This window comes from Myxozyma melibiosi, assembly GCF_037950935.1.
Source record: "Myxozyma melibiosi strain Phaff 52-87 chromosome Unknown BZA70scaffold_15, whole genome shotgun sequence".
Classification (NCBI taxonomy): Eukaryota; Fungi; Ascomycota; class Lipomycetes; order Lipomycetales; family Lipomycetaceae; genus Myxozyma; species Myxozyma melibiosi.
The window spans coordinates 350,685-374,103 of record NW_027042929.1 but is presented as its reverse complement, the minus strand read 5'-3'; the positions used below and the strand labels follow the sequence as shown (position 1 = coordinate 374,103).

The 23,419-nt window shown below is 54.5% G+C and overlaps 12 protein-coding genes across 12 annotated transcripts; 9 read left to right on the top strand and 3 right to left on the bottom strand.

Moving 5' to 3' along the window:
• Positions 1 to 361: 361 nt before the first annotated feature.
• BZA70DRAFT_291996 (ubiquitin-conjugating enzyme/RWD-like protein) lies at positions 362 to 1,210 on the top strand (the record flags this gene model as incomplete). The annotated part of the gene is made up of 2 exons (XM_064914343.1): positions 362 to 429; positions 487 to 1,210. 2 exons carry the CDS (start codon positions 362 to 364, stop codon positions 1,208 to 1,210), a joined length of 792 nt encoding a protein of 263 aa, XP_064765876.1.
• Positions 1,211 to 1,506: 296 nt separating this feature from the next.
• On the top strand, positions 1,507 to 3,112 carry BZA70DRAFT_95579 (uncharacterized protein). The gene is made up of 2 exons (XM_064915565.1): positions 1,507 to 2,416; positions 2,473 to 3,112. The coding sequence occupies exons 1-2, from the start codon at positions 1,802 to 1,804 to the stop codon at positions 2,782 to 2,784; spliced, it is 927 nt and encodes a 308-aa protein (XP_064765875.1). The 5' UTR covers positions 1,507 to 1,801; the 3' UTR covers positions 2,785 to 3,112.
• On the top strand, positions 3,038 to 4,842 carry BZA70DRAFT_269775 (Dak1 domain-containing protein; the record flags this gene model as incomplete). Its single annotated transcript, XM_064911235.1, has 2 exons — positions 3,038 to 3,509; positions 3,563 to 4,842. The coding sequence occupies 2 exons, from the start codon at positions 3,038 to 3,040 to the stop codon at positions 4,840 to 4,842; spliced, it is 1,752 nt and encodes a 583-aa protein (XP_064765874.1).
• Positions 4,843 to 4,959: 117 nt separating this feature from the next.
• On the top strand, positions 4,960 to 7,737 carry BZA70DRAFT_312963 (fungal-specific transcription factor domain-containing protein). Its single transcript, XM_064915005.1, has 2 exons — positions 4,960 to 5,457; positions 5,513 to 7,737. The coding sequence occupies exons 1-2, from the start codon at positions 5,290 to 5,292 to the stop codon at positions 7,727 to 7,729; spliced, it is 2,385 nt and encodes a 794-aa protein (XP_064765873.1). The 5' UTR covers positions 4,960 to 5,289; the 3' UTR covers positions 7,730 to 7,737.
• On the bottom strand, positions 7,738 to 8,686 carry BZA70DRAFT_285147 (triosephosphate isomerase). The gene has a single exon (XM_064913679.1). The coding sequence runs from the start codon at positions 8,609 to 8,611 to the stop codon at positions 7,808 to 7,810; it is 804 nt and encodes a 267-aa protein (XP_064765872.1). The 5' UTR covers positions 8,612 to 8,686; the 3' UTR covers positions 7,738 to 7,807.
• An 890-nt stretch (positions 8,687 to 9,576) lies between these two features.
• Positions 9,577 to 11,520, top strand: BZA70DRAFT_261231 (uncharacterized protein). Its single transcript, XM_064910896.1, has 2 exons — positions 9,577 to 10,321; positions 10,383 to 11,520. The coding sequence occupies exons 1-2, from the start codon at positions 9,737 to 9,739 to the stop codon at positions 11,190 to 11,192; spliced, it is 1,395 nt and encodes a 464-aa protein (XP_064765871.1). The 5' UTR covers positions 9,577 to 9,736; the 3' UTR covers positions 11,193 to 11,520.
• A 201-nt stretch (positions 11,521 to 11,721) lies between these two features.
• On the top strand, positions 11,722 to 12,913 carry BZA70DRAFT_285143 (actin cortical patch SUR7/pH-response regulator pali). Its single transcript, XM_064913678.1, has one exon. It carries the CDS (start codon positions 11,926 to 11,928, stop codon positions 12,691 to 12,693), a length of 768 nt encoding a protein of 255 aa, XP_064765870.1. The 5' UTR covers positions 11,722 to 11,925; the 3' UTR covers positions 12,694 to 12,913.
• BZA70DRAFT_297686 (uncharacterized protein) lies at positions 12,914 to 15,267 on the top strand (the record flags this gene model as incomplete). The annotated part of the gene is made up of 2 exons (XM_064914574.1): positions 12,914 to 13,241; positions 13,291 to 15,267. The coding sequence occupies exons 1-2, from the start codon at positions 13,038 to 13,040 to the stop codon at positions 15,265 to 15,267; spliced, it is 2,181 nt and encodes a 726-aa protein (XP_064765869.1). The 5' UTR covers positions 12,914 to 13,037.
• Positions 15,268 to 16,548: 1,281 nt separating this feature from the next.
• BZA70DRAFT_291988 (ATP phosphoribosyltransferase) lies at positions 16,549 to 17,525 on the bottom strand (the record flags this gene model as incomplete). The annotated part of the gene is made up of 2 exons (XM_064914342.1): positions 16,549 to 17,396; positions 17,453 to 17,525. 2 exons carry the CDS (start codon positions 17,523 to 17,525, stop codon positions 16,549 to 16,551), a joined length of 921 nt encoding a protein of 306 aa, XP_064765868.1.
• A 170-nt stretch (positions 17,526 to 17,695) lies between these two features.
• Positions 17,696 to 19,478, top strand: BZA70DRAFT_94955 (Alpha/Beta hydrolase protein). The gene is made up of 4 exons (XM_064915563.1): positions 17,696 to 17,920; positions 18,006 to 18,079; positions 18,136 to 18,342; positions 18,396 to 19,478. The coding sequence occupies exons 1-4, from the start codon at positions 17,826 to 17,828 to the stop codon at positions 19,355 to 19,357; spliced, it is 1,338 nt and encodes a 445-aa protein (XP_064765867.1). The 5' UTR covers positions 17,696 to 17,825; the 3' UTR covers positions 19,358 to 19,478.
• Positions 19,479 to 19,486: 8 nt separating this feature from the next.
• On the bottom strand, positions 19,487 to 20,961 carry BZA70DRAFT_312957 (uncharacterized protein; the record flags this gene model as incomplete). Its single annotated transcript, XM_064915004.1, has 3 exons — positions 20,118 to 20,961; positions 19,857 to 20,005; positions 19,487 to 19,764 (listed from the first exon to the last, which is right to left on the bottom strand). The coding sequence occupies exons 1-3, from the start codon at positions 20,861 to 20,863 to the stop codon at positions 19,487 to 19,489; spliced, it is 1,173 nt and encodes a 390-aa protein (XP_064765866.1). The 5' UTR covers positions 20,864 to 20,961.
• A 1,357-nt stretch (positions 20,962 to 22,318) lies between these two features.
• Positions 22,319 to 23,221, top strand: BZA70DRAFT_285128 (uncharacterized protein; the record flags this gene model as incomplete). The annotated part of the gene is made up of 4 exons (XM_064913677.1): positions 22,319 to 22,585; positions 22,689 to 22,769; positions 22,832 to 22,888; positions 22,966 to 23,221. Coding segments are annotated over exons 1-3 (318 nt in total), but the record flags the coding sequence as incomplete, so codon positions are not given.
• Positions 23,222 to 23,419: the final 198 nt, after the last annotated feature.

The window sequence follows — 23,419 nt, the reverse complement described above, 5'->3', positions numbered from 1 at the left end:
ATCCGACACCACCACGCTCGCAAAGCAACAACCAAACTCACAAGTTTTCTAAGCCTCTACTCCTCTATAGTTTGAGATCGAACAGGACTCGTCTTGCGATCCCTCTTCTTTGCTTGCTGCTTCTGTTTTGGTTATTATAAGATGCACAGCGCGCGACCAAACTTTTGTTTTTGCAAATATTGATCGGATGGACCCTTGCCCTGCCACCAGCCCCTCTTCAATGTCAGCAACCCCTGAAAACGGGCTGCACGTGCGCCGCGTGCAGAGGCTTCTTGTCATTGTTCGCATCTCATCTGCTGCAGGTAAATTGACTGGAGAAGGGTTAAGATTGAGGAACTTCTTGTTCGAATCTGCGGTCAGAATGAGTAGGGGAGTAGCAGCAACTCCGGCCATATCGTCGTTTGCATTGCAGGAGCTTCTGGTTGAGTAGTATGAATCTCTAACCTGTTTTCACGCGCAAAGACACATACTAACCACCTCGGACAGTGCAAACATAAAGACTCTGTGTCCGTCCGGAGTGTATGTCGCTACGTCGCCTACGACGCCCCAGATATGGTACGGTGTGATTTTTGTACGGAAAGGTCCTTATGCGGGCGGCATCTTTCGATTCATGCTTTTCTTCCCAGACAGTTATCCCGCGTCGCTTCCGATCCTCAAACTGCTCTCCCCGCTGGCCTCGCATCCTCTTGTGAACCCGCTCACATCTGAATTCGACTTTTCGTACGCGGAAAAATCAGAGGAAGAGATGCTTTTGTACGATGAGGCAGAGCGGGAATCGCCGTTCCGTTGGAACGGGCGCGTCTTTGTCGGTCGTGTGTTGAGCTATTTCAAGCGGTCGTTCAAGTCAGGCGGTTTAGGCGAGATCCCGGGTCTTTACCAGCGAGACCCGGAAAGGTTTAAAGCACTAGCAGCACAGGACGTTGCGCAGTCGCGGGCGACTCACGCGCTGTTCGACGAGGATGAGAATGGGGATCCGTATGCGGGAGACGAGGCGAGTATGGCGATGAACTTGGTGTCGGAAGAGAACACGCTGAGGTTTGCGAGACTTGACGATGGTCCGGCGTTTGCGCGACAGCTGTCAACTAGTCCGGGTTCAGGGTCGCCGACTGCAGAGATTGGAGCACCGCAGTATAGCGTTCGGTCGACGATGGGTGAGACTGGACGAGGGATTTGGGAGATTCTTGAGCAGGAAGTTGGTAGCGCAGCCTAGTCGCAGTGATTACAGCGTGAGTCTTCTTAGCATGGCTTGTTGCGTGCTTGAGCTGATATTCCTACTTCAGACTCGCAGTCTGATTCGAGGCAGGGACCTCTCTACTATCGATACTGACCGCTGTACGACCTTTTGTTATGTTGCAGCAGGGCTATTTCCGATTGTTAGTACGTATAGAGGTAGATGTCCCAGCACCAGCTTTGGGATAACCCCTACGTATCTGCACAAGTGTCGTGTATCCAGATAGACGAGGGTGTCGGGTGTACGTAATCAGCTCCTTTCTGGATGACGACAGATAGTGTTCAGAAACCGATGCTGCCTGCTCTCTTGCGCCAAAGTGCGGGTGCACCAAAGTTCGGGGAATGTTGATGAGAGAGTAGTATATCTAACAGCTTATCTTCAATACTACAGCATCATTCATAAGACTGGGTTTTAGCTCATACATTAGGTGGTGGAGTACAGATCGGGAAATAAATAATTTCCATTTTGGGATGACGATGCGGGGTGCTAGATCTACGACGATCGATCTCTCAGCTCCTCTACTCAGCATCTCAGCAACTATCGCAGATCAGAACACTCAGTATAGACAGAATGACACCCTCTGCAGCTTCCACAAGTGCAACAGCAGTGCGCAATCCCGTGCATCTCGCGCCGGTGCCTTACAAATTAGTCGGCGTGAACGCGGCGCTCAAGGCAGCTTCGGATCCGTCGTTCGAAGTCAAGCCCGAGATATTCTCAGAGTTTAGTCTCAAGGGCAAAACGGCGGCTGTCACCGGCGGAGATGGAGGACTTGGACTGGAATTTTGTATTGTGCTGGCCGAGCTCGGGGCTGCTGTCTACGCGATCGATCTGCCAACGTCGGTCTCGAGTGACTTTGAGGCCGCGGTTGCGTACTGCAAGAAGTTGGGCACGAGTTTGAAGTACAAGTCCGCAGACGTGACGGATCCTGAGCAAGTGAATGCCGTGTTTGAGGAGATTGCGAGTGAGAATGAGGGCAAGGTCGATGTACTGATTGCGGCGGCGGGTATACTTGGAAGCGAGAACGACGTCGAAAAGTACCCTCCGGAGCTGTTCCGGAAGGTCATGGACGTTAACTGCAGTGGTGTGTTTTACTCTGCACAGGCAGCTTCTTCTATAATGAAGCGCGCGGGCGTTGCGGGCTCGATTATCTTGATAGCCTCCATGTCTGGATCGGTCGTGAACCGGGTGAGCTCTGTTTTCTCTCTCTCTCCTACACGTGCTCAAGACTAACACCAGCTCAGGAAATGAAATGGGCGGCATACAACATCAGCAAGTCCGCAGTGATCCAGATGGCGCGCTCGATGGCATGCGAACTAGGCCAGTTCGGCATCCGCGTGAACTCGCTCTCGCCAGGCCACATCCGCACTAAGATGACTGCCGCGGTGCTCGACGTCGAGCCCGAGACCGAGGCGTTCTGGGCCAGTCTGAATCCACTTGGTAGAATCGGCGCGGTACACGAGTTGCGGGGCGTAGCGGCGTGGCTCGCGAGCGATGCGTCGTCGTTCTGCACCGGCAGCGACATCCTCGTCTCCGGCGGCCACACGGTGTGGTAGGAAGTAGAGAGCAGCCTGACATAAGTGCTTAGTCACACACAAATACATTGTTACATAAGCAAATGCGGGGGAGGGGCAGGTGAGCCGCAGACCGGGAGTAAGTCCGGGGGGCGCGCGGATGGACCCCGAACAGCAATGCCGGACGCGGGGACGACGACCGAGGACACCGGCGCGGTGCCGCAGAGGCCATCGGGCTATAATAACGCTCGTCTCTGCTTCTGCGCTTCCTGATATCGCATTCACATCACCAGCAATGGCCACAAAGCACTTTTACCCGACCATCGACGGCCTCGTCGACCAGGCGCTGCTCGGCACCGCGGCGTCGCATCCTGGTCTCGCGCTCCTCCGATCTGAGAAGGTTCTCTACGCAAAAAACCACCCGCGCTCGCAGGTCTCGGTTATCTGTGGTGGTGGATCGGGTCATGAGCCTGCGCACGCGGGCTTCGTGGGCGAGGGCATGCTTGCTGCTGCGGTCTGCGGCGACGTGTTTGCCTCGCCGTCGGCCAAGCAGGTGCAGAAGGGCTGCATGGCGGTGCCGTCTGATAATGGATACATCCTGATTGTCACAAACTACACCGGAGACATGCTGCATTTCGGACTGGCGTGCGAGAAGATGAAGGCGGAGGGGTACAAGGTCGGCGTCGTCAAGGCGGCCGATGACGTTGCTGTCGGACGGAAGAACGGTGGCATGGTCGGCCGTCGCGGTCTTGCTGGCACCATCATCTGTGAGCTCCTTCTTTTCCTGTTTGAGCTGGATTAGTGCTAATAGTGTATCTAGTGGACAAGATCCTTGGAAGCATGGCGTCCGCTGACTGCTCGTATGACGAGATCCTGGGACTCGGCACCGCGGTCGGCAAGTCTCTCGTCACGATCTCTGCCGGTCTCGATCACTGCCACGTCCCCGGCCGGACAACAGCATACGGCGCGATTGAGACAAACACGCTCGAGATTGGAATGGGAATCCACAACGAGCCCGGTGTGCGAACTGTGACGCCTATCCCGCCCGTCGACGATCTCATCGCCGAGCTACTCAACTACCTGATCGATCCCAACGACGCCGACCGGGCATATGTCCCGTTCGAAAAGACCGACGAGGTTGTCGTGCTAATGAACAACCTCGGCGGTCTGTCGACCCTAGAGTTGCGTGCTGCCACACAGGCCACGATCTCGGGACTGAAAAAGCACCATGGTATCACTCCCTCGCGTGTTGTGGCAGGAACATTCATGACCTCGCTTAACGCGCCCGCGTTTGCCATCACGCTGCTCAATGTCACTTACGCTGCGCGTGAGTCTAGCGTTGAGGCGGCCACAATCCTCAAGTACTTTGACGCCCCTACCGACGCGCTTAGCTGGCCCAAGACGGCGTCGTATTCGTCCGAGGCTGCAGTGGAGGAACTCAAGAATGGCGAGGCTGAAAAGACATTTGCGCAGGACATCACTGTCGAGCCTGCGACACTAGAGCGGAAATTGCGCAAGGCTTGCGAGAACATTATCGAGATTGAGCCGAAGCTGACGGAGTGGGATACCGAGATGGGCGACGGCGACTGCGGCGAGACTATCAAGGCCGGCGCGGTCGCGCTGCTCGCGCTGCTGGACTCTGGACTGGCAAAGACGGGGTCGATCTTGCGCGTTGTTGACGCTATGGTCGACATCACCGAGGACCACATGGGTGGAACACTCGGTGCTGTGTTTGGTATCTTCTTTGCCGCGTTGATGAGCGCGCTTGTCGCTGCTGCTAGCACGTCCTCATCCGCGCCGATCGAGCAAGTTCTCGCGACCGCGACCGCCGAGGCTCTTGCGTCGCTGAGAACACACACACCAGCTAAAGAAGGCGACCGCACGGTGATGGACGTCATGATCCCGTTCTCGGCCGCGTTCGAAGGCGGAAACGTCGACAAGGCGGCAAAGGCGGCCAAGGAGGCAGCCGAGGGAACGATGAAGTTGATGCCCAAGCTCGGTCGGGCTACTTATGTCGGCGGTCTGGCCGAGAAGAAGCTGCTGCCGCCGGACCCCGGTGCTTGGGGTGTGCATGAGCTGATCCAAGGATTGGCAGACTAAAACATCTTTCCTCTCTTTCTTTTCCATGTTTAGTAGTGTTCATAATAATGCATTGTCCAGATCTGTAAGGTTGTAAACAAGGGTTTCGTAGCTGGGAGATCCAAAACGCGTCTCGGTCCTGAGCCCGGCGCTTTCTCCGCATGTCGCCAGGAAGCAGAGTACGGAAGCGCAGACAGCGCAGCGCAACTCGGATCAAGCAGAGTAGAAAATGGAAAGAGTTCGGGATGCGAAACCGCCTGGGGATGGGGGCAGAATGACATAATCATGGCGCAGAGCCCAAACGCGGAGCGCAGACAGAAAACTATATAAGCAGAGAAGCAGAACCCACCCGCACCGTCGCCCGGGGGCGTCTCCTTCTCGCTAAACTAGAATTTCGGACTTTTCCGCGGGAAGAAGACTGGACTGCAAGCAACTGCGGAGAGCTGCAGCAGAACTAGAGAGAGCGCTATGGCGGGCCGAATACGGTTTGTGGTCGACGAAGCTATGGCGCAGTATGATCCGTCGCGAATGAGTTCGTTGGCGGGCGCGGGAGGGGATGGCGATGAGGATGATTTGAACGTGGTACACAGAGCAAAGAGGGTCAGTCGAGCCTGTCAGAGCTGTAAGCAGAAAAAGGTATGTTGCCCTTGTGCTTATTTCATAGAGAAAAATCACTGATTGACAAGCGCAGATCAGGTGTTCGGGCACTCAGCCGTGTACTGTGTGCGCAAGTCGTCAGATAGAGTGCATCTACAAAGAGCGCGAGCCACCCTCCGGCTCTCCTTCCTCCGAGCGCTCGTCGTCGCAGGGAACAAAGCGGAAACTAGACAGCCGGGCAAAGCAGTCCGACAGCGTCTCTTCACCCAGGCCCGACAACTCGGTCCTGATCCGGCAGCCATACTTTCGGTGGCTCGGACCGACTTCGGTGGCGCCGCCTGTGGACGGCAAGTTTCGTCTGATTTCTGTGAATTTGACTACGGGGTCTGCTGTTGCGGGGAGTAGCGGTGATAGTGCGATGAGTAGGACGGTGGATGATAAAGAGGGGGGTGAGCGACCGTTTGTGATTGACCAGTATGAATTCACTCGTCCGCCGAATTTGGATGAAGGTATGTTTTCGAGCTCGGTAGCGTCGGAGGACGCGTCGTCGACTGTGGAGTATCAGACAAACTATCAAACGCTGAGGACACTGTCGACGCAGACTGCTTCGTCGTCGGTGGAACTCGCGCGGCCGACGAAAGAGGCGCTCGATGTGTTTTACTCAAGGTTATCTTCTTTCCTCCCATTTCTCAGGCGCGAGGAAATGGACGACCGGATAAGGAACGGCGTGGCGGGCGAGTGCATGCTGTATGCGATTGCGGCGCTAGTCGAGCTGCTACAACCAGGCACGATCGCGGCGACGGTCGACGGCGTAGCTGCCGGCGGCGAGGACTTGTCTGAGCTCTATGCCGAGCGGGCTAAGGTTCTACTGATTCCGCACCTGGCGATTCCGAGCGTGGAGACGGTATACGCGCTACTGCTGATTGCGTACCACGAGTTTGCGCAGGACCGGGACAGCGGGCTATGGAGCTGGAGCGGGCTTGCGATCCGGATGAGCTACGATTTAGGTCTGCACAAGAGCGCGAGCGAGGCGGTGTTTGGCGCGGACAGGGAGCAGGTCGAGCAGCGGCGGAGGGTATTTTGGGGCGTGTTTTGCTTGGATCGGTTGATTAGCTGCGGGACCGGGCGCGTGTGTACGATATTGCTGGAGCAGGTTGAGTATGAGGTCGGGGATGTCGTGACGGGTAATGAGATTCTGGGGCCGGATGGGTCGAGGCTGAGTGATCCGTTCCCGTTCCTGTGCAGGTTGATGACGATTCTGGGGAAAGTCAGCGACACCTTGAATTCTTTGACGGCGAAACGCGGGGGTGGTAGTCAGACGAGTCATACGAGTCAGACGAGAACAGGAACAGAGACGCAGAACGTGCTGGTCGGACTCCAGACCGAGGTCTCTGAGTTTTACGCGTCGCTGCCGCCAGATCTCGTATTCGACGTGCGAAATTTCCAAGCATTCGCACAGACCGCGCACGCGCAGTGCTTCTTACTCCTACACGTCTGGAACCACGCAATCATTCTGGCCGTGTACCACCCGGACCTAGTCTACCCGCGCGGCGCGCTAGACATCAGCGGCTGGCTGACGGATCCGAACGCGGACCTGGCGCGGACGTCGGCGATTAGTATTGCGGACATGATTGCGTTTGCAGAGTTGGTTGCGCCCGAGGCGCTGCTGTCGAATCCGTTTGTGTCGCAGCCGATGCTGATGGCTGGGTGTGCGAGTTTGTCGTTGTGGCATTCGTTGATGGTGGATGTGGAAGGGGACAGCGGGGAGATAAAAGGGTCGTCAGCGAATACGCTGCAGCACAGTTTCGCGACGTGCAAGGACGGATTACGACGGTTGCAGAAGCGGTGGAAGGGCGTGAGCTGGCTGTGTTCGATGCTGGACTCGCTCGAGAACATGGAGCACGACGTCGATCTGTCGCGGGTGAGCGGGAGTCGGGTGCGGATGCGGGATGAAGGGTTTGTCAAGCGCGCGTCGATCGATGAGGCGACGAGGATGTGGCTTGCGGGCGAGCAGAGCGAGAGGGTGAATATGGGGGTCGCGATTGCGGGGACGACGACCGAGAGTGGGGGGTTTGTGGGGTCGAGTGGGGTTGCGGCCACAGCTACATCTACAGCTACAGCGATGGCGACGGCGATGACGGGCGTGTCGGTGACGTCGGGAAATACGGGAGGCCTGTTGTTTCCGGGGATGAACGAGCAACAGCAGCAGAGTACAATGATGGGTGATATGAATGAGCTATGGGGCGCAGAGGATCCATTGCGGAGTTTGTTGATGGGAGATATGAGTCTCGATGAGTTTCTGAGTAGATGAAGCGGGTGTATATTTTGTATCAATAGAGTCTATAAAATGCTTTTTTCTTTTTTTAACATGATAAGAGAGAAGAATAGGTTAGGCGTACTTCTTCGCCGCGATCTCTTTAACCATAATCTCAAAATTCTTCACATCATGGCCAAACCTCCCAATAAACAACCCATCAACAGCCTCAGGATCAAGCTCAGCAAACAACCCCGGCCCCGCCGACCCGCCATAAATTATCCTCGCGGATTCCTTCCTGCCGAGTTCGGCGTCCAGCACGGATCTGAGACCGGAGCAGACGGCGTTGATGTAGGACGTCGGAGCGGGCACGGGCTGGCCGATTGCCCAGACGGGTTCGTATGCGAGGATGATTTGCGCGTCGGTTGGGATGTCAGCGACGGCGGCGCGGATCTGGTCTGCGACGAAAGCGACGGCAGAGGGGATATTGTCTTCGTCGCGGTCGACTTCGCCGACGCAGATGACGGGGATTATGCTGTTCTTCACAGCCGCGGCGGTCTTGCGCGCGACGTCGGCGTCGGACTCGGAGAATATACGGCGGCGCTCGGCGTGGCCTAGTTCGACGAAGCGGATGCCGAGCTCAGCCAGATGGCGCGGCGAGATCTCGCCCGTGAACGCGCCTTCTTCTTCCCAGAAACAGTCCTGGGCGCCGACGCCGGTGGGGGCGGACGGGTTTGGTGTTGAGACGGAGTTGAGGGTGTGGGCGCAGGAGGCGGCGGAGAGGAAGTCTGGGATGACGAAGGTGGAGACGCCGAGGGCGGATGCGGCGGAGGCGATGGGTGCGAAGGAGGAGATGTAGGACGCGGTGCGGGAGGGGGAGAAGTACATTTTGAGGGAGATGCCGATGATTGGCGTGCGGGGGGGAGTTGTCTCTGCCATTGCCGCGTGATGCTGGGTGTGTGCGGAGTAGTGAGGGGGTGGAGGTGGTTAAAAGTGGTGAAGGTGAGGTTGGCGGGGTGGGAAGTTGGGACGGGGAACAGGCCGGGCGAGCCGCAAGCCGCACCGGGGGTTGGCCGAGGAGGAGGAGGACTCGAGCCACGAGGGCAGGTGTGTTGAGTGAATTGTGTGTAGTTGAGTGAGAGGGTGAGTTGTATTGTGTTGTGTAGTTGTGTATTGGTTGAGAAGTGTAGTTGTAGCTGTGTGTTATTAGTTGGGAGGTGTAGTGTGTTGTAGTTGCAATTACTCGATTGGGTAATTACTGAAGATGTGAACAAGCCACTTCTACGCTTGCTCAAAAAATCAATTACCTACTATCTTTTATCTGCAGTAACAGCAGTCCCAATCCCACTTTCAGTTCTTCTCTATAATATACCTTCTCTTCTCACAGCCAACAGCAAGAGAGAAGACTCCTCGGCAACGTCGGAAGACTAAACTCTAACCAAATAAAGAGCCTGACTAATCCCTTACAAACTCAGGGGTCCTCTTCTGACTGCGGCCGCGCACATTCCAGCCCGATCACGGTGACGCGGAGGTGATGGAATGAGGAGCGGAGGGGTGCAGAGATGCTGGAATTGGCTGTCTGTTTGTTGTGAGGGGGAGAGGGGAGGGGAGGAGAGGGGGGAGGAGGAGGGGGGTGAGTTGGTGGATTGTAGGGCGGGTGCCGCAAATTGTGGGCTTTTGTTATTGCACATGGATTTTAGTTATACTACAGATTGAACTACGTAAAAACAGCATTCAACAGCGCGAGATTTCTCCTCTAATAACCAACAAATCTCATACAATATGAAATCTCGACCGGGCTCATGACGTAGCCAGCGCTGCAGAGCCGCAGCAATGTTAATGGCACAACTGCACAAACTCACTACATTTCCGGCACAAACACACAAAACTACAGCTTTGGTCAACGCTATCGCGGCTCCACTTGCGCTGCTTCGCCTGCTTCGAACGCTTTCGCTCGTCTTTCCACCTTTCCCGAGTGGTCCGTCTGCGCCCGTCTTATTCTACATTGTCTGTCTGATTGTCTGTGGGTTTCAGCTACTTCTTACACTATCCAGATCATCTGCCATGTCCTCTGCCGCAGAGTCGACGCCGCGGAGGCCGCGCCTCACAGCTGCCTTCCGCTCGTACTCGAACTCGCGGCTGTCGCGCTCGTCGAACAGTAACAGCAACAGTAACAGCAGCTCGTCCTCGTCCTCGACCGCGGTGCCGGCGTCGACGTCGACGTCGTCGCTGTCGCCTGCTGCAGCGTCTATTCGCTCGTCGCTGCGTCCCCGGTCGCACACGCTCGCCACGCCGGCGGCGCCACCCGTTGCTGTAGACCAGACGCCGCTGTCGTCGAGTTTGCCGTCCGGGTCGTCGAGCAGCGAAGATGCGTCGTCGTCGTCGGTGGGCGGGAGCGGAGCGGCGGCGGCGGCGGCGGATGAGGAGCCGTGTATTCGGATGTCGCCGTTCATTGATCATTCGTCGGCTACGCCTGCTCTGTACTTTGAGCCGATTGAGCGCAAGGGACGGGCGGGGTCTGTGATTCGGCTGGGGAGGTATACGGATAAGAAGGAGTTGCCGAAGCTGGAGGCGAGTTTTGCGCCGGTGGTGTTTAAGAGTAAGGTTGTTTCGCGCACGCATGCGGAGTTGTGGGTGGAGAATGGGCAGGTGAGTAGTTACTGAAGAAGAGAGGAGAGTGAATTTAGAGAGAAGGCTAATGAGCGAGTAGTGGTATGTGAAGGATGTAAAGTCCTCGTCGGGGACGTTTCTTAATCGGATTCGACTGTCGCCGGCGTGCACGGCCTCGCAAGCATTCCCGATCAAAGACGGCGACATTCTACAGCTCGGGATGGATTTCCGGGGCGGGTCGGAGGAAGTGTACAAGTGTGTGAAGATGCGGGTTGAGATCAATCGGTCGTGGCAGAAGCGGATCAACAATTTCAACGTGTCTGCGCACTCGCGGCTGCGGAGTCTGACGCAGGACAGCAAGCCGGCGGCGGGGCAGCAGCAGGAGTGCAGTATATGTCTGGTAGCGGTTGCGCCGTGCCAGAGTCTGTTTGTGGCGCCGTGCTCGCATGTGTGGCATTACAAGTGCATTCGGCCGATTATAGTGAAGGCGTATCCGCAGTTTTTGTGTCCGAATTGCCGGGCGGTGTGTGATTTGGAGGCGGATGTGGATGTGCCGGAGTTGGCGACGGTGGAGGATGAGGGGGAGGGGGAGGTAGTGGAGGAGGAGGAGGAGGAGGAGGAGGTGTTGGTGAGTGCGAGCGAGGAGTTGGGGCAGACGGTGAAGGATGCATCAGATGAGGAGGAGATGGAGGACGCACAGAGCGGGAGTGAGGATGCTAGTGGGTCTGTTGAGGGTAGTGGGGGGCCAGTTGAAGAGTCTATAGGACAACCAAAGAAGCTGGCGAGCGATATGGAGGAGGTTATATCGCGGATGAATCTGAACAGCGTGCTGACGCCAGCGAACGAGGCGGGCCCGTTTGTGTTTGACAATATGATTGTGGAGGAGAGCACGAATGGGAGTAGAGTGTGAGAAGAGAAGGGTGAGCATGAGTAGATATTGTTTTAGGCGTTGTCTATGAGTTTGTTTTGTTTTGCTTGTTATTGTATTGAGTATGATGAATGATTGTGTTTTGGGACAGGCAGTATATCGAGTTAATGAGCATCGAGTGTCATCGCAAGAGTGTGTGTAGTAGTGGAGTAGAGGGCTGAGTAGAGCCAGAAAGGGGAGAGTGTAAACAGCCGACTGACCTCTGCTGAGTCTAAGAGAGTAGATGTAGATGAGTAGAGAGTAGATAGTAGATGGTAGATGAGCAATGCATTGTCATTGCCATTGTTGTTACCAGATTGAAATAGAACAGGCTGTGCACCATTGTCTCTTCTTCTCTTAGTCTCGGTCTCTTCTCATACTGTGCTCAGTCTCTTCCTGTCTCCGGGCTGTGCTTGCGTATTGCGGCTCACGCGTACTGCACGCGTCACCAGAGCAATGTTAGTCAGCAGGTTGTGGCATAAGTACATAATCACAAGCCACATTTATATATTATCTGTTCTATTCTCGGCGACACAGCCCAGCCAGCCTCCGCGCGAAGTGGCTGGTGGCTGCTGCTGCGCCTTGTTGTTTTCTCGCCTTCTTAAGAAGCCCCTTTTTCCCTTCTCTCTCATCTACTCCACTACTCTTATCTACTTCTACTACTCTTCTCTACTCAATCAGCTCTCTCTCTCAACCTACTCTCTCTCTCGACCTACTCTACTCCTCAATCAACACAATGGCCGCCGGAAGAAACTGCTTCATCATCTCCTTCCCCTACCTCTTCTCCATCGCCGCCTTCGTCCTCACCATCTTCGTCATCGTTGGCAACCTCACCTCCACCGGCCTCCTCTCGAAGCTCTACTTCATGGACCTAGACTTCTCTGACCTCTCCGTCACCGTCGACGACACCACCGTCTCCGCATCAGACCTCGGCCTCCCCGACTCCTACAAAGTCGGCCTCTGGAACTACTGCACCACCACCGACTCGAACACCACCTGCTCCAAAACCAAGGGCCTCTTCTACTTCAACCCCATCTCCATCATCGAGGAAGCCGCCGGCGCTGACATCACCGTCCCCTCCGCCGTCTCCACCGCGCTCAAGAGCGTCAAGGCCCTCTCCTACGCCATGTCCATCCTCTTCTGCCTCGCCGCCGTCTTCGCCATCATGGAGTTCATCTCCGGCTTCTTTGCCTTCCACTCCCGCGGCGGCTCCTTCTGCTCCCTCATCATCTCCGTCATGTCCTTCGTCTGCTCCCTCGCCTCTATCGGCATCGCTACCGGCATGTTCGCCGCCGAGTCAAAGGCCTTCTCCTCCTCAGACCTCAACATCTCCTCCTCCCTCAACCACACCACCCTCGGCCTCGGCTGGGGTGCCGCCGTCGCCGCCCTCCTCGCCTCCGTCTTCTGGTTCTTCTCCATCTGCGTCGGCTCAACCAGACGCACCCACGCTGAGAAGGATATCATCTACTCCCCGGTCGAGAACCCCAGCACCGTCAGGTATTAGCTCAACTCTTAGCCGCATAGATTTTTTCAGCCTCTTTGTTTCTTCTTGTATCATAGCTTTCGCGTTAAGCGGTGTTTGGGGTTTCTCTTTCTTTCTTTCTTCTACGTCTACATCTTCATCTACGTTATCTACTTTTATTTATACTACATGTGCATGTTGGTCTCTGTCTTATGGTCGCAATTATTTGAATAGCAACAATAACAAAATAGTAACATCAACACCAAACCCTCTGCTCACATCTCCTCAAACCTTACCGCTCATCGCATCGCGTTGGGAGTTTGGATTTGATCTGGGATCACAGCCCCGCGTACACCTCACCTTTGTCCTTTGTAGTTCGAGCTAGAATGGCCTCTGCGAGTTTGCTGGGAAGAAGTCTGAGTACGCTGTCGCAGACCGTTGTGGAGAGAGATAGTGAGGAGAGTGTGGGAGAGTGTGGGAGTGAGAGAGAGGTCAGAAGCACGGCGGACTGTATCAACCTCTTGCCGAGAGAGGTCTTGCTCGGGATCTTCAAGTATCTCGAGCCATTCGATATCATCCGTCTTGGTCGAGTACGTCATACCTTCTCTACTTACAGCTAGCATATTAACATCATTGCAGGTCAACAGATCCTGGAACGACCTCTCCCGCGACGGCAAACTATGGCAACTCATCGGCGGCAGCGAGTTCTTCTGCGAAATGTCCGCCGAACGGCTGCTCACCCTCGTCTCCGACGCGGCCCCGTTCGTGCGTCGTCTGAACCTGCGCGGGCACAAGAACCTCTCGCCGCAGGATTTCGTGGACCTCTCCGACGGCGGCCTGCGGAACCTGACGTTCCTCTCGCTCGAGCAGAATCTGCATTTCGATCATAACGCGCTCACGCATTTACTCCGCGCGAACGAGAAACTGCGCGGGTTGGTGGTCAGCGGGACGTTTGCGTTCACCAACGCGAGTTGTTTCACGGTTAGTATGACGTGTCGGGATCTTGTCATGCTTGACGTTTCGTACTGTAGCGTCGTTACTGCCGCGGGGGTTTTGGATATCATCGAGGCGTGTCCGGGGTTGAGGGATTTGAATGTCTCGTCGTTGACGGGGGTGCATGAGCAGAAGTTTCTACTCGCGCTGCATAAGATCTTGCCGAACCTCACCCGGCTTGTTATGGCATACTGCGTCTCTCTTAAAGACGCTTCGATCAGACTGCTTCTCACCGGATCAACTACCACTGATCATGAAGACCAGCAAGACGAGCATACTCCGGCTGGACAGTTGCAGCACCTGAACCTCTCATTCTGCACGCAACTTACAAACCGCGCCCTCAAAGACCTCGCAGGCTACCTCCCCGCACTCCTCGAGCTCGAACTCGCAGGTCTAAGAATGGTAGGCGACCGCGGTCTCCGCTCCGTCCTCGCCACAACCCCCAACCTCACCTTCCTAGACTGCGACCGCGTCGGCAACGTCGGCAGTCCGACCCTGCACTGTCTGGCGGAGCATTGTCGCAGACTCGAGCACGCCTCGTTTTCAAACTGCGCAAATGTAAACGACGAAGGCGTGATTGCTATGCTGCGCGCGCTGCCGCTGCTGCGGAATCTCGAGTTGGATAATACGCGGATCGGAGATGGCGTGCTTGAGGCCGCGGCGGAGGTTACGCGTGCACTTGTTTGTAATGCGGTTGCGGAGGGTGGGGGGGAGGTGGATGGGGTGCCGGGGATCGTCATGAGGATCTCGGTGTATGATTGTCCGAATATTACGTGGTATGGCCTGTTACTTGTCATGAGGAGGAATATGGAGCGGGTAGTTGTCTCTGGCGCGCCGAGGGTGAGTAACTCTGCAGTCGACAGTCTTTTCTACGTTGAGAGACCAGTCGACACTTCCTCCCCGTCTGAGGAAGCAGACAGCAAAGTGACGCTATGTGAATTCACCGACGACGACGACGACCTCATCCTCCTCTCCGCCGGCCAAATCTACGTCCACTTCTCATACGCATACGCCCCCATCTTCACCCACCACCTCACGCAAGTCCACGCCGCAGCCTTCTCCCGCGCGCACGAGCTCGCTGCCGACTGGTCAGTCTACTGCACCGGCGTCGCCGCAGACCCGTATTTCGGATACAAGAAATACGTGCAGACCGCGATGCTTCAGACTGCTGGTCTTGTGATCTGCGGGTTTGAAGGCTGGGTGCGCGAGCGCGAGCAGAGCGCTGCGGCGGTGGGGATCGATGTGGATGCTGTGCTGCGGCGGTGGGGTAGTGACATAGCGCCCGCGTCGCCGCCGAGCTCGCTGCATCAGGTCGAGCAGACGCCTACGGTCCTGCAGCGGCGGTTATCGCGGTTCATGAGCCATGGACTGAGAAAAGGCAGCACCAGCAGCGGGACGAGGAAGATCGGCGCCGCGTTGAGAGAGATGATTCTCCTACACCAACCGTATTCAGGGAGTGAGGAGGGTGTGTGTCGGGATGAGGAGGTGCTGGAGATGTTGTTTAGAGAGACGTTGGGGGGGCAGCAGTTGGGGCATCTTTCGGATCCGGACGTGGAAGGGGAGGGAGGGGAGGGGGGTGGGGAGGAGGAGATGCAGAGACGGGGAAGTTGTGTTATTTGTTAGGTATGATTTTATGCTTATGATTTTATGTGTTTATGATGGGTGGGGTGGTAGGGTGGAAGGATGGGGGGATGGGATACATGTTCTTGCTTCGGTGTTCTTTGTGTTTGTTATATAACTTGTTGTTTACTCTGTGAATTGACTCTTAGGTAGTAACTAGACTCGACTAAGTGAGAGAGCATACGGCGCTGAGTTTGAGTTGGATTGTAACCTCGTTCTGGTTCTTCTTCGTCTTTTGCTCATGCTTTTGCAATTGTTCTTGCTCTTGCTTAAGCTCAAGCTCTTGCCATTTGAGTGTATCGTCTATGTTATTCTAGTAAACGTAAATAAACCGACGTAGATTCACGAGCTGAGAGAGAGCATATGGCGCTGAGTTTAGGCTGGGTTGTAACCTCATTGCTCCTTCTTGCTTCTTCTCATGCTCGAGCTTTTGCTTCTTCCCAAGCTCTTGCACTTGATCTTGCTCTTGCTCTTTATTTATTTTGTCTATATTACTCTAGTAAACGTAAATGAACCAGTATTAGACTCGCAAGTTAAGAGAGAGCAAATGCACTGAGCTTAAGCAGGTTCATAGCCTTTTCTTGGCTGTTCTTCTTCTTCTCAACGTCATGCTCAAGCTCTTGCTCAAGCTCAAGCTCAAGCTCCTGCTCTTGCCTGTAAGTCTTTCGTCTATAGTACTCTAGTGAACGGTAAACCATACGGTATTAGACTCGTGAGTTGAGAGAGCACAATACGCTGAGTTTTAGATGGCTCATAACCTCATCGCTCCTTCTTGCTTCTTCATCTCATGTTCAAACTCTTGCACTTGATCTTGCTCTCTCTTATTCTCTATAATTCTTTTGCTTATATTACTCTAGTAAACGATAAATGACCGGTATAGACTCTCTAGTTGAGAGAGCAAATGCACTGAGTTTAAGATGGCTCATACCTCCCTCCTCAAACTTCTAATTCTCTTGTTCTTAGTTCTTCTATAAGTTTTCTAACCTAAATCACTCTAGTAAAAGTAAATATACCAGTATTAGACTCGCAAGTTGAGAGAGCACAAGGCGCTGAGTTTGAGCTGGTATATAACCTCATTGCTCCTTCTGGCTTATAACCTCTTCTTCTTCTCATGCTCATGCTCATGCTCAAGCTCCTGCTCTTTCCTTTACGGCTTTATTCTATATTACTCTAGTAAACGTAAATGAACCAGTAAGAGAGAACACAATGCGCAGAGTTTGAGCTGGTTATATCCCCTCCTTCTCTTGGTCTATTGAGTCTCTTCTATATTAGTCTATTGTCTAATCATACTCTAGAGTTGGAGACAGAAAGCACAAGGATATCCTCAGCCCCGCTGAGTTTAAGCTGGTCCATAACCTCCGCCACCTTCTTCTTCTCCACCAAACTACTAACCGCAACCCACTCCTCATTCTCCAGCGGCGAGATCGCCGGCGCCCGTCTCCCCGGCGTGATCTTGAGCACCTGCGGGATCTTGTCGCGCGGACAGTTGTAATTGCACAGCACGTACTTATCCGCCGACAGCACGCCCATTATGCGCTTGACCACGAGCGCGACCGTGTCGGCGTGGTCGGGGTTTTTGTTTGCAATCAGCACGGCCGAGGTGGTGAACACTGTCGCGATGGCTTTTAAACCCGCGGCGCGCATGGTCTCGCCTGACTCAACGAGGTCGACGACCGCGTCGGCGATGCCGAGCGCGCACGAGGCTTCGACTGAGCCGCCGACGTATTTGATGTTTGTCTTGAGCGGTGCGTCGGGGGGTATCTGCTCGAGCGAGCGGAAGTATGTGCGCGCGAGGTTGGGGAAGGAAGTGACGACGCTCTTGCCGATTAATTGCTCGGGCTGTGTGAACTCGCCTTTGTCCGGGACCTCGACCTGGAGCTTACACCCGCCGAACCCAAGATCGCAGAGCTCGTCGACGTTCGCGGTCTGCGCTGATTCAGCGACCTGGTCCTGGCCCGTGATGCCGAGGTCGACGCGGCCTTCGCCGACGAAGAGCGGGATGTCGGCCGCGGGCAGGAACACGAGCGTGATCGGGAGGTTGGTGGAGAGAGCGAGGTCGAGGCGGTTGGCGCGGGTGAATTGGATGTCGGCGCCTTTCAGCAGGTCCATGCATTGGCGGTGGAGACGGCCCTCTATTGAAGATGTTAGCAGCGGTCGAGGAAAAGAAGAGAGAAGCAGGAGGAGGTACTTTTGGGAATGGCAAAGAGAAGCCGGTCGTTCATATGCGATACCGCGTTGGGTATACTTGTCGAGAAATGCATCTTCTATATATCTCTCTCTTTCTCTATCTCTCTATAAGTCTATATTTCCAAAACAACACGTCCAGCGCGTCAACAACTTCAATGCCAGCTTATCAACTCCAAACTAGCTTATCAAAGACGAACAGCTAGTTGGGTGTTATCTTGGCCTGCGCCAGAATTTTTTTGTTTTATCGCGCCAAGGTTTGCTGCGTGCGGCTGGGGTCGAGTCGAGATCTGGATTGTGGGGTTTCCCACTGTGTTTAACCTGAGGAGGCTGTTTTTTGTATGTTCAAGAGAAGATAAAAGAGGAAGCAGTTCACGATGGGTTTGAAGAAATTGGTTTATTTGATTGTGTTGGCGGGGTTGGCGTATCTCGGATTCTTGTTTTCGCTGGTTACGGCGCCGGTGCAGAGAGGGTGAGATCATGTCTATTTCATGCATGATTATCTACAAAATGCAATCGCAATTGCAGTCAAAGAGAGATGGCTGATGAATTCTTAGCTTTATCTTTATGAACGGGATAAAATTGGGCAGCAACGAGACGCTATACCATCCCGAGACCTCCGGCTTTGCAAGTACGTCGATCTACTACACAACTGTGTTCTACTCATTCTAACCAACTACTCTGCAGAAAATCAAGTCGCCCCGTTCTGGCTCGAGACCCCGGATGGTGAGAAATTATTCGGTTGGCACATCCTCCCGATCGACGCATACGAGCTCAACCGGGCGCGGTTGCGAGCGATCGAGCCGAGTAAGGATGAGATTGACGCGAACGAGCTCGCGAAGGTGCATTTGAGTATCTTGCGCGAGGATCCGCATGCTCGGGTTATCATCTACTGTGAGTGATTTTGTTTGTTGTGAGTATGGAGGATGGAGGCTGATGGAGCACAGTTCATGGAAACGCGGGCTGCATATCGTCTATCCACCGCCCAGACATCTACCGCGCCCTCCTCACCTCCTCACCCGCACACACCCACCTCTTCATCGTCGACTACCGCGGCTTCGGCGTCTCCACCGGTCTCCCCAGCGAATCCGCCCTGATCTCCGACGGCGCATTCGTCTCCCTCGCAATCACTGAACTCACAGGAATCCCCCCGTCCAAGACCGTGCTCGTCGGCCAATCGCTCGGCACCGGCGTCGTCATCGGAATCGCGGACTTACTCCTCGCCGCCGATCCCCCCGTCGAATTCAAAGCGATCGTGCCAATCGCTGGGTTTTCCTCGATTGAAAAAGTCGCGCTTGATTTCAAAGCGTTCGGTACGGTTCCTGTGATCGGTCCCGCAGCGTACCTGCCGCAGGCGCAGGGTTTGGTCTCGAGATTCATTCAGCACCCGTTCCGCAGCGACGAGCGCCTCGAGCGGTTCGTGCGGAACTCGCGCAGGACGAAGGTGTTGATCGTGCATTCGTTTGATGACGCGGAGATTCCGTTTGCGCATGGTGAGAGGTTACTTGAAGCCGCGTTGCGCGGGGCGTCTGCGTCTGCGTCTGCAGAAGACGAGGAGGGGGGGCTTGTGCAGTTGAATAGGTATCTTGGCATGGCTGAGAATGAACGAAGCGGTGTATTTGAGGTGGTTAGTATCGCCGAGCAGCAGACGCGCGAATATCACTTCTACCAACGATTCTCCGACAACGGCACCCTTCTCCTCGACCCCTCCTCCTCCGACGGAGAGGAAGAAGAAGGGGTCGAGATAGAGCAGGTGGTGAAGGAGGTGGAGCAGGTGGTGGTGCCGGTAACGGACGAGGACGAGGAGGTTAGGAGGATTAGTATGTTGGCTTTGAAGTGGGGAGGACATAATTTGGTGCCCAAGAGCTCGGATGTGATTTTGGCGGTGAGGCAGCTGCTGTATGACTGACATCCCGCGTGAAAACGAACGACTAAAAAATAGGCTGGGTTATAGCTACATGGTTTGGAAAATATACATCAATTATTCAGATAAAACAGAAACAGAAAAAGTCATAAAAACGCCTTTGAGAATACCGCCTCAGCATACAACCGATCTCTTGAACCCCCTCAAACAACACCCTTGATCACCACCCTGCACAGAAACACTTCTCATCAACTGCTTCACTCCGACCACCTCTTTATCCAGAGAGTTATACGCAGCGATCGAGACCCGTTGTCCGCGGCTGCGGCGGAGGAGGATGTGCAGCACTATCTCTTTCAGCAGCGGGGTTTCTCCTTCTCCTTCTTCGTTTTCTGCTGTTGCGGTAGTCTCGGGCTCGGTGAACGATGGTGGTTGATTTAGCGATCGTAGTAGGCCTGTATATAATCAAACTCGTTAGCACACCCGCTTCTTCTTGTTTACAAATTCCTATCTGTAAGAGGTAGTGCTCAAAAAGAAGCAGCAGTACTTTCACAAGCCGGCGCGCTGGTCTCGATTGAAATCTCGTGGTCATCGTCGGGCGTCATCTCGCGCAGCGCGTAGAGGACGGCGAGGAATTCCGTATGGCGATGCGTGAGAGATGGATAGTCTCTGATTGCAAAGCCGAGGATGATGTTTCTAGGCGGGTGTTAATAAAGACAGTGTTAATAAAGAGAAAGAGATATGGAGAACAACAGGAGGGGGTGATGAGAATAGAATGGGGGTTAGTAGAGGTGAAAAGACGACTTACGACACCGCTGAACTGTGGAAATAAACTGCGAGCAGAAAGTGTTTGGCATCGCGGCTGCTGAGGCAAAGTGCTCGTGTGTTCGAGTACCGGTCTATGACCTGCTCGACCCCCGGGCGCGGGAACCGTTTCATCAGATTTGGCACCAGTGATCCAGTCGAGCGATTCGCTGTATCATCTTGAGTAGTCCTGGACGCAGAGAAGTGATTCGTGATATCTCCAAACCTCTGCCGTTCCTGTATTTCCGCCTCTGTCGAGATATAAAGCGCTCGCACGTCCTCATCCATCTTCTCAACCGTCTCCTCTTCTTCTCGACTGTACTTCCTCACCGACGTAAACAGAAGCGGCACGACAGACTCAAACTCCTCGACCGCGTCCATCAACATCAGCGAAAACCACTGCACCCCAACACTAAGCTTCTCCCGCACCCTCAACTGTCCGTCCACGACCTCAAGCTGCAGTCTCACGTACGCGGCTTCAAAGCTGATCCCAGTATACACATCCATCCACGCCCCCGCCACCTCCCTCTTCTCCTCCTCCTCACTCATCTCCCCCCTCCCTCTCCTCCGTCTCCGCCACAGCTCAAAAAACTGATCAACACTAACAGCAAAAACCCGCAACCCGGCAGCCTTCCGCGCGAGGTCGGAAAGTACTTGCTTCCGGTACCCGCGCGAGTGGTCGAATGCAATCAGCGACGTGCGCAGCTCGAGGTCTTCGAATCTGTCGGTTTTGGTCGAGTCTCGGCTCATCTTCTTCTTCTTCCCTTTCTTTCTGTTCGTTTTTGATTTGTTTTGTTCTGATAGGAGAGTGAGTGAGTGGCTGTGGAAGAACTGCTTGCGCGGGGTCGGGTGCAGGTGGGAAAGCTTCGTCGTCGCGTAGGGTTTTGTTTGTTTGTTTACATCTCCACGCGCTCTACACACTTACATATATAAGGCGTTTGTACTGATATCTCCACCCCAGTTCTAAGCAAGATACGGATTACGAGTGGGAGTGAGGAAGTTATATTATAGAGTAGACCCAAAACTAAGAGATGAAGAGCAGAGAGGAAGAGTAGAAAGGCGGAAAACGGGATATCCCAAAACATAACAGAAAGAAGCAGCAGTGCCTGCTCAAAAGAACCGAATAAAGAACCGAGAACAAAAACAAAAAAATCAGAAAACGCAAATAGAAGAGGGGTATTCAACACCTGTCGCTAACCACAACCGCATTCTCGCTCGCCCCACCGCGACAATCAACAACAGACACCCCACGTTTCGACCTCCCACCGCCACGCCCCTGATGCTCCGCGACGCCAGCCAACACGCGCGCCACGCTGATCGGCCTTAGACACAGCGCGTCGTCGTTGTCCGCGAGAGAAGTCGGCAAGGTGGAAGATTGACGGGAAGGAGAGAGGGAGAGGGCGGATGGGCTGCGGCGTTGGCGGAGGGTTAGTGTCAGACGGGCGGCGGCGAGGTCGTTGAGTGGGGAGGTGGGTTGAGAGTGGTGGCGGGAGGGCTTTGTGGGAGGAGGAGGGGGAGGGGGGTGTGGGTCTTTGATTTTGGGTGGGGAGGAGAGGCGTTGTCGTGCTGCGTTGCTGGAGGAGGAGGAGGAACAGCAGAGGGAGGAGGAGGAGGAGAAGAAGGAGGAGGAGAATCGAAAAGTCCCTCGATCGACTTTTGAATCTCATCCTCGATATCGTCGTCAGACACAGCTACAGCAGTCACAGACACAGCAGGCGCGGGTATACCAACACTCTCTCCATCCTCAAATCTCACAGACTTCATCCCCCCATCACCACCCACAGTCGTCTCAACAAGTATCTTCCCCTCCAGTTTATCCTCAACAACAGCACAGTCCAGATCGACATCAACAAACAGATCCGGATCACCGCCCGCTGTTGCAGCAGCAGCCGCAGAGGCAGCTTGCGGCAGCTCAAATGCCCGGTCTAGAGGATGTACAGAACCAAACCGTAGGGCGCGACCGAGCGCGGTCTCAAATAGCGAGACGAAGGCAGTGAAGGTGCTCGTTCGTTGCGCATCATTCGCTGCTTCTGCTGTCGGACGTGGCGTCGTGGGAGGAGGGTGCTCGTAGTACTTTGCGTAAATGGTAGGACTCCGCCGAATCATCGTCACCCGCGGGTTCTGTCGCGGAGAAGGTAGGGTGGTGGTGGTGGTAGTGGCTTTTAGCGCGTCTAGGCAGTCCTGGCGCCAACTCGCAGATGATGTGCGCGGGGATACAGGCGTGCGTGGAAGGCGATGAGAGGAGGCGGAGGAGGAGGAGGAGGAGGAGGATGAAGAACGAGGAGGGGAGATGACGGGTATCTCAGTGATCCATGGATCAGCGGCATCAAGAGCCCTCTTTTTTGCAGTAGTATCGTTCGCTGATGCGTCTATATCAATCCGCGGACGTCTTCGGCGAGGACGACAACCCCGCCCTCTTCCAAACCGGCGACGAGATGCTGTGCCGTGCTTCCCTTCTGTTGCCGATTTCCGCTGTTTTTGTTTATTTGTCAGCTCATCACACTCTTATATTCTACCTCGTATACTTCCACAGATAAAGTTTCAACAGAAGAGAAGAAAAAGAAGGGGAACGTACTCGACGAAACGCGCGGCGGAGTCTCGCGACGGTGTATTTCACTGCCGCGTTAAATCTCGATGCGGGATGCATGGGCTGTTGCTGTGAGTATGTTAGTCTTTACTCCTCATACAGACACAAAAAACAAGAAATCTGAAACTGGCCTGTTCGAGTGCGGTAGGGACGGGAAGGGTCGTGGTAGTTGCTTGTGTGTGGTGGTGCTGTATCGCGTGAGGAAGTGAGCTAGATATCGTCGAGATATATCTTGTGGTTGAGGGGAAAAGAGTCAGGAACTTACAAAAGTGAGATTTTTGAAGAACTGAAGAATGCGCGCCATTTTGAGAGGAGAGGATGAGCGGTGTTTGAAGTAGAAAGTAGGTGTAGTAGTGTATGAAGTAGTAAAGAAACCAAACACACGACAGCAAATAATCATAAATCAGCCTGGCAATACACACCAACCCCTTTCCCCTTCCTCCTCTCGCCACCAAGCACATATCACACCCCCTCCCACTTCCTTTCAAAACGCGCATTTAAAAACGCGATTTTGATCCGGCCTGGTGCGGTTCGGGCTGGGAGGTTGGGAGGTTGGGAGAGATTACCGGGTTTGGAAGGCTGTAAATAGCGCGGCGCGCGGTCTTCTTAATCTCAGTCTCGGTTGCTGCTTTTATGTTGCCAGAGGTGTTATTTGGTGTTGTTGTAATGCAGCAAGTTACAATACAGATAACTGCCAAGAAAGTCAAGGCTTTTAATCT